Source organism: Sander vitreus, chromosome 3 (genome assembly GCF_031162955.1).
Source record: "Sander vitreus isolate 19-12246 chromosome 3, sanVit1, whole genome shotgun sequence".
Classification (NCBI taxonomy): Eukaryota; Metazoa; Chordata; class Actinopteri; order Perciformes; family Percidae; genus Sander; species Sander vitreus.
Window position 1 is genome coordinate 26,818,767 of NC_135857.1, and position 10,000 is coordinate 26,828,766.

General features: G+C 45.6%; 3 protein-coding genes across 10 annotated transcripts in view; 1 reads left to right on the top strand and 2 right to left on the bottom strand.

Annotated features, from left to right (window-relative positions):
* lrrc39 (leucine rich repeat containing 39) overlaps nt 1–4,494 on the top strand; it is a 13,306-nt gene extending 8,812 nt beyond the window's left edge. The window contains exons 7-8 of the mRNA XM_078246745.1: nt 1–134; nt 4,307–4,494. The exon at nt 1–134 is cut by the window's left edge and continues 60 nt beyond it. Coding sequence (XP_078102871.1) covers nt 1–134; nt 4,307–4,494 — 322 coding nt within the window. The remainder of the gene's footprint in view (nt 135–4,306) is intronic.
* LOC144515696 (SPRY domain-containing SOCS box protein 4-like) overlaps nt 1–10,000 on the bottom strand; it is a 188,602-nt gene that overhangs the window by 141,499 nt on the left and 37,103 nt on the right. The window lies entirely within an intron of this gene.
* trmt13 (tRNA methyltransferase 13) overlaps nt 4,519–10,000 on the bottom strand; it is a 13,403-nt gene continuing 7,921 nt past the window's right edge. For all 3 annotated transcript variants that reach the window (XM_078246744.1, XM_078246742.1, XM_078246743.1), the window contains 7 exons: nt 9,717–9,786; nt 7,787–7,893; nt 7,462–7,656; nt 6,847–6,919; nt 6,320–6,394; nt 5,340–5,703; nt 4,519–5,172 (listed from right to left, as the gene is read on the bottom strand). In XM_078246744.1, coding sequence (XP_078102870.1) covers nt 4,989–5,172; nt 5,340–5,703; nt 6,320–6,394; nt 6,847–6,919; nt 7,462–7,656; nt 7,787–7,893; nt 9,717–9,786 — 1,068 coding nt within the window. In that variant the 3' untranslated portion in view covers nt 4,519–4,988. The remainder of the gene's footprint in view (nt 5,173–5,339; nt 5,704–6,319; nt 6,395–6,846; nt 6,920–7,461; nt 7,657–7,786; nt 7,894–9,716; nt 9,787–10,000) is intronic.

Below are 10,000 nucleotides of genomic sequence, written 5' to 3' on the forward strand. Positions count from 1 at the left end.
GAAGAGCCCCGGGGAGGAAGAGGAGGAAGAGGAGGAAGAGGACAGAGAAATGTTTGGACGAGAGTTCATGCAGATGTACATCCAGGAGGCGAGGAAGAGAGCCTACGCTGTCCTCAACGTGCACCGGGCCAACAGCTGGTACCAACACTGACCCTCTATTATTATTATTATTATTATTATTATTATTATTATTATTATTAATAATAATAATAATAATAATAATAATAATAATATTAATGATAATATTAACGCTGTAACAGCTGATGGAACCCTAACTCAACATTAACCATCATCATCATGAATCATCATCATCATCAACATCATCATCCAAAAATATAGAAAATACTCTTGCTGTATATATATATATATATATATATATATATATATATATATATATATATATATATATATACATACATATGCTATAGCGACTGTTCTGCTCATTCTCTGTAAGCGGAACCAGCCAGCCGGTGTTAGTTGCTAACGTTAGCTTGCAAACTCCACCTTAACGTTAGCCCCTCGCCACATGGTCACAGAAAACAAGCTGAATCAAGCTGTGACTCAGGGTGATAGCATGGAGCTAATGAATCAAGCTGTGACTCGGGGCCATAGTAGGGAGCTAATGAATCAAGCTGTGACTCAGGGTGATAGCATGGAGCTAATGAATCAAGCTGTGACTCGGGGTGATAGCATAGAGCTAATCAAGCTGTGACTCAGGGTGATAGCATAGAGCTAATGAATCAAGCTGTGACTTGGGGTGATAGCAGGGAGCTAATGAATCAAGCTGTGACTCAGGGTGATAGCATGGAGCTAATGAATCAAGCTGTGACTCGGGGCCATAGTAGGGAGCTAATGAATCAAGCTGTGACTCGGGGTGATAGCATAGAGCTAATGAATCAAGCTGTGACTCGGGGGTGATAGCATGAAGCTAATGAGTCAAGCTAAGACTCGGGGTTATAGCAGCGAGCTAATGAATCAAGCTGTGTATCGGGGTGATAGCAGGAAGCTAATGAATCAAGCTATGTATCGGGGTGATAGCAGGAAGCTAATGAATCAAGCTGTGACTCGGGGGTAATAGCATGAAGCTAATGAATCAAGCTGTGACTCGGGGTGATAGCATGGAGCTAATGAGTCAAGCTAAGACTCGGGGTTATAGCATAGACCTAATGAATCAAGCTGTGACTCGGAGTGATAGCATGACGCTAATGAATCAAGCTGTGACTTGGGGTGATAGCATGAAGCTAATGAATCAAGCTGTGACTCGGGCGTGATAGCATGGAGCTAATGAATCAAGCTGTGACTCGGGGTGATAGCATAGAGCTAATGAATCAAGCTGTGACTCGGGGTGATAGCATGGAGCTAATGAATCAAGCTGTGACTCGGGGGTGATAGCATGAAGCTAATGAATCAAGCTGTGACTCGGGGTGATAGCATAGAGCTAATGAATCAAGCTGTGACTCGGAGTGATAGCATGACACTAATGAATCAAGCTGTGACTCGGGGTGATAGCATGAAGCTAATGAATCAAGCTGTGACTCGGGGGTGATAGCATGAAGCTAATGAATCAAGCTGTGACTCGGGGTGATAGCAGGGAGCTAATGAATCAAGCTGTGACTCGGGGTGATAGCAGGGAGCTAAGGAATCAAGCTGTGACTCGGGGTAATAGCATGAAGCTAATGAATCAAGCTGTGACTCGGGGTGATAGCATAGAGCTAATGAATCAAGCTGTGACTCGGGGTGATAGCATAGAGCTAATGAATCAAGCTGTGACTCGGGGTGATAACATAGAGCTAATGAATCAAGCTGTGTATCGGGGTGATAGCATAGAGCTAATGAATCAAGCTGTGACTCAGGGTGATAGCATAGAGCTAATGAATCAAGCTGTGACTCGGAGTGATAGCATAGAGCTAATCAAGCTGTGACTCGGAGTGATAGCATGATGCTAATGAATCAAGCTGTGACTCGGGGGTGATAGCATAAAGCTAATGAATCAAGCTGTGACTCGGGGTGATAGCATGGAGCTAATGAATCAAGCTGTGACTCGGGGTGATAGCATGGAGCTAATGAATCAAGCTGTCACTCGGGGTGATAGCATAGAGCTAATGAATCAAGCTGCGACTCGGAGTGATAGCATAGAGCTAATCAAGCTGTGACTCGGAGTGATAGCATGATGCTAATGAATCAAGCTGTGACTCAGGGGTGATAGCATGGAGCTAATGAATCAAGCTGTCACTCGGGGTGATAGCATAGATGCTAATGAATCGAGCTGTGACTCGGGGTGATAGCATGAAGCTAATGAATCAAGCTGTGACTCGGGGTGATAGCAGCGAGCTAATGAATCAAGCTGTGTATCGGGGTGATAGCATAGAGCTAATGAATCAAGCTATGTATCGGGGTGATAGCAGAGAGCTAATGAATCAAGCTATGTATCGGGGTGATAGCAGGAAGCTAATGAATCAAGCTGTCACTCGGGGTGATAGCATGATGCTAATGAATCGAGCTGTGACTCGGGGGTGATAGCATAGAGCTAATGAATCAAGCTGTGACTCGGGGTGATAGCATGAAGCTAATGAGTCAAGCTGTGACTCGGGGTGATAGCATAGAGCTAATGAATCAAGCTGTGACTCGGGGTGATAGCATAGAGCTAATGAATCAAGCTGTGACTCGGGGTGATAGCAGGGAGCTAATGAATCAAGCTGTGACTCGGGGTGATAGCATGAAGCTAATGAATCAAGCTGTGACTCGGGGTGATAGCAGGGAGCTAATGAATCAAGCTGTGACTCGGCGTGATAGTATAGAGCTAATGAATCAAACTGTGACTCGGGGTGATAGCAGGGAGCTAATGAATCAAGCTTTGACTCGGGGTGATAGCAGGGAGCTAATGAATCAAGCTGTGACTCGGGGGTGATAGCATGAGAGCTAATGAATCAAGCTGTGACTCGGGGTGATAGCATGGAGCTAATGAATCAAGCTGTGACTCGGGGTCAGTGGTGCTAACTGTTTTCCAATGAAAGTTGCTAGCACCAGCTCCAAAAGTCGCTAAAAGTCGCTAGATGACGTCATACGCTCATTTGCATATATGTAACGTCATAATGCAATCATTTGTATAAAGCTTAGTGGTTGTGTCAGCAAGGTAGATAGAAAGAAATAGAACTCTTTTAGCCAAATAATCACAAACTAGAGACAGGAATTAATCTGACCTTATAATTATTAGTTAGGGGCGCCGATCTTTGGAGTAAAAAAATGAAATTCTACAAAGGGAGGGAAAAGCGGGGTCTTTCTCCGTCACGTCCCGCTGTCTCTCCTACCTAGACCATGTGACCTGCAGGTAACGTTAACTGGTCCCTGTACGCAGATATCATCAATGATAGGGAGCCCAGCAACGGCCATGATGAGCTCCTCCTCCTTTTTCTCTGAACTAATGTTTGGTAGGAACGACAGTTTACATCGTATGTTTCTCTGGGATCAGCCAGCGTGAAGGACGTCTGTATTCTGATTGGTTGCTGCTGAACGTCATAGCTCATTACCATAACGTTGACCTACTTTCAGCTTTCTGATTGATGCTCTGGTCGCCCAAAACGCCACGCTGACAGAGTTGCTGCTCCTTGCAGCTGAGAGAAGCTTCCATTGAAGATGAATGACTTCCTGTATCTTTAGAAGCTCACGGCGGCGGCGGCGTGGACGTTTGTCCGTTACAGCCAAACCTCAGCTCTGCGACTTAATATATAAGTTCATACGTTACCATGGCAACGGTACACATACAAATGGCTGCTCCTGTGATCATTGTGCTACGTTGATTTGAAAGGAAAGGCCTTTCTATCCATTGTATTTCTATGTGGCAGAGCGAGCCTTTAGAATGTGTAGTCATGTTTCTGGATGTACAGTTAGTTTCCTAACAGTGAAATGAATAATGAATGTTTTATTGAGCAGAATAACATTGGGTTGTTCTAGTCAATAGTTATTATGATGTAATGTGATGCCCCCCCCCCTCCCAGCCATTGGTTGTTGTGTTTTAATCCAAACACGCTGGATCCTACATTTCCCACAATGCACCTTTCATTAGAGCCTCCCTGCCTGCTGAACAGACTCCAGACCTCCATGTAACATGAATAACATCATAGTAACAGTGAGTCAGTCTGTGTGTCTCTGTGTGTGTGTCTCTGTGTGTGTGTGAGAATAATAGTTAATATCATAGTAACATTAATAACTCCTGCAGGTTAGATGTTTCACTAAAACATATTTAGTCATGTAGAATCGTTTGACCGTTTATATATTTATTGAACATGACGATGTGTTTCTGTTTCAGAGCCCAACGATGACTCAGCAAACTACAATAATCATCAAAGACGCTTCATATATGAATTCATATATTTATTCACATTCATGTTTCTGGAGGATGAAATCTGTTCTCTATCTGTGTATGATTCCATGTTTGGTAGATTACATCTGTTTATATATTTCTGTGTGAAAATCATCCAATCAGAGACAGCCTGAACAATCATCCAATCAGAGACAGCCTGAAGACGTGGAAACCCTTTAATGAAAACCATGTTCAACTCCAAATAAAAACCTTCTGGTCAAAGTCAGGCTGAGTCTCTGTTTCCTGTCTCAGTCTGTAGTCCGTCTGGAGTTTGTAGTCCTTTCAGAACCAAATGATGACTCAGCAAACTACAATCTGTGACTCTGCATTTCTTCTGCTGGAGACTCTTGATTCATTCATTCGTTCGTGTGTCTGTAATAAACGGTATGAGGTCACTCTTTAACGTCTCAACAATTTAATTTACCTTCAAATAAAAACACTTCTGTACAAACTCAGGTTGAGTCTGCTTCCTGTCACCCTGTCTGCCTGTCTGTCTCCCTGCCTGTCTGTCTCCCTGTCTGTCTGTCTGTCAGGATGGAGGAGGAGCCTGTGGGACAGCAGTCAGCAGGACGTTCTCCAGAGTCAGCTGACTGCTGGCTGCCTGTCTGTCTCCCTGTCTGTCTGTCTGTCAGGATGGAGGAGGAGCCTGTGGGACAGCAGTCAGCAGGACGTTCTCCAGAGTCAGCTGACTGCTGGCGTAGCGAGTCAGTTTGCTGGTGAAGCCGTGTGTCTCCAGGAAGTCAAGTCTGCCGCTGTCGATCAGCTGTTTACAGAGACGGCCCACGTGCTCGCGCTCCGCCGCCGACAGGAACCTAAACAACAACAACAACAACCACGCCTTTAAAACCTGTTTACAGGGTTAAAACGTGATAGAAGAAGCCATGAGAGAGAGAGAGAGAGAGAGAGACAGAGAGAGAGGGGGAGAGAGAGAGACAGGGAGGGAGACAGACCTGTGTCGAGGTCAGAGGTCAACATTTACCCGCTCACAGCGTCCGCCTCCTCCGCCGGTTCGTGGTCTTCTTCTCCTCTCTGATTGGTGGGCTCCTGATCCTGAGGGGGAGCGTCCTGATTGGCCGGTCTGAGTCCACAGGTGGCCCAGCTGGACATGCGGCAGAAAGCTGAGAACTCTCTGGCCCCGAGTCCTCGCTGCAGGAAGAACCTCCGGCCCACATAGTGACGCCACTCACAGCGGTGGTGGCAGCACAGCGCCAACGCCACGCCCTCCACAGCTGGACCCGCCACGCCCTCCACAGTGTCTGGTTGTGAGGTTCTGAGGCGTTTGGGGGGCGGTTCTATCTGCTCTCTGGGTCCAGGAGTCTCCATCAGACAGCGTAGAGCCAGATCTGAGAGCAGACACAGAGACACAGAGAGACAGAGACAGAGACAGAGACACAAAGACACAGACACAAACACACAGAGACAGACACAGAGAGACAGACACACAGAGACAGACACACAGAGAGACAGAGACACAGATACAGAGACACAGAGACAGTTCAAACTTCAACAACGGAGACTCTCGGTGGAGCTGAACCCAAAAACCAATATTCATGTTTCCAAAAAGCAGAGCAGAGATCCTGCAGCAGAGCTGAGGAGCCAGTTACATCACATGTTACATCACATGTTACATCACATGTTACATCACATGTTACGTCACATGTTACGTCACATGTCATTTAGCTGAGGCTTTCATCCTAAGAGACTTAAGCTGGTATAAATGTCAGAGGTAACACGCCTCTGGAGCAACTAGGGGTTAAGTGCCTTGCTCAGGGACACATTGGTTGATGTATCACAGTGGGAATCAAACCCACACCAAAGGCATGGGTCATATCCACTGGACCATCACCACCCCCACAGGTCAGGTGTGTGTGTGTCTGTCTGTCTGTCTCTGTGTGTGTGTGTAACATTAAGTAACAGCATGCGTGTTAAAGGCCAATCAGAGCGGAGGACTGCTCTCACCTGTTGCTGCTCCACACAGGTGTTTCCCGACTCCGACCAGCGGGAGCTTCTTCTGCTGGAGCAGCGGCACCTTACCTGCAAACACCAGAACATTAGACCATCTGATCACAGGCTGATCACAGGCTGACAGGCTGATCACAGGCTGGCTGACTGATCACAGGCTGATCACAGGCTGATCACAGGCTGACAGGCTGATCACAGGCTGGCTGACTGATCACAGGCTGATCATAGGCTGATCACAGGCTGACAGGCTGATCACAGGCTGACTGAGGCTGACTGGCTGACTGGCTGACTGACTGGCTGGCTGACTGGCTGGCTGACTGGCTGACTGGCTGACTCAGACTGGCTGACTGACTAGCTGACTGACTGGCTGACTGACTGGCTGACTGACTGGCTGACTGGCTGACTGGCTGACTCAGACTGGCTGACTGACTAGCTGACTGACTGGCTGACTGACTGGCTGACTGACTGGCTGACTGGCTGACTGGCTGACTGACTGACTGGCTGACTGCACGTTTGTCTCTTACTCAGATCCAGATGTTGAATGTCGACCTGCAGCCTCTCAAACTCAACTCCAGCATCCTGATGTTTCCCGTCCACCTGAACGCAACACAACAGATTGACTTCAGAACACACTGACAGACTCAGATTATTATTCTAAGAGTCTGACAACATTATGGGATGGATCCCTACAGAGATAGACCTTTTAGTTAAAGAGGAAGATCCTTTTAGTTTAACATGAAACAGCCCAAAATCCCCATCACCAAACCCACCAGACTCCATGTAAATAATCAGGACTTTTAGCGTGTATAGAGCCAGCATATCTCATAAGACTCCATGTCAAATGATCAGGACTTTCGTGTATAGAGCCAGCACATCTCGACTCCATGTAAATAATCAGGACTTTTAGCGTGTATAGAGCCAGCATATCTCCACATGTAAATGGGTGAATTAAGGGTTTATTTCAACCAAACCAGAGTGGTGATTGTTGGAACAGTGGAAAGATGAACCAAGACGGCTTTTGATAGTTTGATTTAGTTTCTGTCCACTTTGAATGAAGTGTGTTTTACGATGATAAAAGTCCTGATTATTTACATGGAGTCTGGTGGGTTTGGAATTGTAATGCATGGAGGTTTTCCTGCCTTGAAGCGAGTGCTGCAGCGCTCCACCAGCAGAATCTGTAGATCCTCCTGGGTCTCTCGGGTCTCCGGGGTCTCTGGGGTCTTCAGGGCTTCGTGGATCCAGTGAGACAGTTTCCCTCGCCCGGCTCCAAACTCCACGAAGCACCGCCCCCTTCCCAGCAGCCCCAGCGACTCCAGATGACCTAAGATGGAGGACTGGACAAAGCGACACACACACGACTGAGAGACATACACTGCAGGCTGGGACAAACATTGCAAAGAAAACAACAGAAATGTCAAGAAAAGTGTCCAAAAAGGTCTAAACCCTCCCCCCCACCGTGGTTACCTGCTGCTTGAGGTGCTTGTGGGCGGAGTCTCCATTCTTTGGGTTGTTGAGTTCCTCCTGGAGGACGGGATGAGACAGAACGCCGTCCTCCACCTCCCACTGCAGACCTACGGAGATGACATCATCAACACAAACACCAATCAGTGCTATATTAACGCCTACCTAACGAGTGATGTAGCCTAGTACCACCTTTCATTACTGCTGCTACAGCTTTGCATGGCTGAGTGCTGTTAGAAGATGGGTTAGGTCTATGTAACTTGGCTGTGTTCTGATGTTTGCATGGCGTCTTATACTGAAGGTGTACTCTTAGGTGGTACCTCAAGGTGTACTCTTAGGTGGTAACTGAAGGTGGATACTGAAGGTGTACTCTTAGGTGGTAACTGAAGGTGGATACTGAAGGTGTACTCTTAGGTGGTAACTGAAGGTGGATACTATCTGATGTGTAGCTGTGCTAACAGCTTGCTGCTTCCTGTAGCTCTGCATGGCTAAAGGAGAAAGCTTTTCTGTTGTTTTAGCGGTCTGTGTACTATAACCTGTACTAATATCTGGTTGACTACTATCTGTGTACTATAACCTGTACTAATATCTGGTTGACTACTGTCTGTGTACTATAACCTGTACTAATATCTGGTTGACTACTGTCTGTGTACTATAACCTGTACTAATATCTGGTTGACTACTGTCTGTGTACTATAACCTGTACTAATATCTGGTTGACTACTGTCTGTGTACTATAACCTGTACTAATATCTGGTTGACTACTGTCTGTGTAGTATAACCTGTACTAATATCTGGTTGACTTCTGTCTGTGTACTATAACCTGTACTAATATCTGTTTGACTTCTGTCTGTGTAGTATAACCTGTACTAATATCTGTTTGACTTCTGTCTGTGTAGTATAACCTGTACTAATATCTGGTTGACTACTGTCTGTGTAGTATAACCTGTACTAATATCTGGTTGACTACTGTCTGTGTACTATAACCTGTACTAATATCTGGTTGACTACTGTCTGTGTACTATAACCTGTACTAATATCTGTTTGACTTCTGTCTGTGTAGTATAACCTGTACTAATATCTGTTTGACTTCTGTCTGTGTAGTATAACCTGTACTAATATCTGGTTGACTACTGTCTGTGTACTATAACCTGTACTAATATCTGGTTGACTTCTGTCTGTGTACTATAACCTGTACTAATATCTGGTTGACTACTGTCTGTGTACTATAACCTGTACTAATATCTGTTTGACTTCTGTCTGTGTAGTATAACCTGTACTAATATCTGTTTGACTTCTGTCTGTGTAGTATAACCTGTACTAATATCTGTTTGACTTCTGTCTGTGTAGTATAACCTGTACTAATATCTGGTTGACTACTGTCTGTGTAGTATAACCTGTACTAATATCTGGTTGACTACTGTCTGTGTACTATAACCTGTACTAATATCTGTTTGACTTCTGTCTGTGTAGTATAACCTGTACTAATATCTGTTTGACTACTGTCTGTGTAGTATAACCTGTACTAATATCTGGTTGACTACTGTCTGTGTACTATAACCTGTACTAATATCTGTTTGACTTCTGTCTGTGTACTATAACCTGTACTAATATCTGGTTGACTACTGTCTGTGTAGTATAACCTGTACTAATATCTGGTTGACACTGTGTGTGTGTGTGTGTGTGTGTGTGTGTGTGTGTGTGTGTGTGTGTATGTGTGTGTGTGTGTGTGTGTGTGTGTGTGTGTGTGTGTCTGTGTGTGTGTGATGTCTGTGTGTGTGTGTGTGTATGTATGTGTGTGTCTCTGTGTGTGTCCCTGTGTGTGTGTGTGTGTGTGTGTGTGTGTGTGTGTGTGTGTGTGTGTGTGTGTGTGTGTGTGTCCCTGTGTGTGTGTGTGTGTGTGTGTGTCCCTGTGTGTGTGTGTGTCTCTCACCTGAGACGGCTGTCTTCAGTTTGTCCAACAGAGACTGAAGCTCTGACCGGCTACGCTCACACAGACTCACCTAGAACACACACACACACACACACACACACACACACACACAGACACACACACACACACACACACACACACACACACACAGACACACACAGCAGTTATCAGAAACTGAGCAGTGGATCAGACTGTCTCTCTGCATACATCTGTGATGTTGATCAGACTGAACCATGTTGATTTGATGGTAGCAGAAGTTTAACTGATTCTTAGGGAACGTGTTG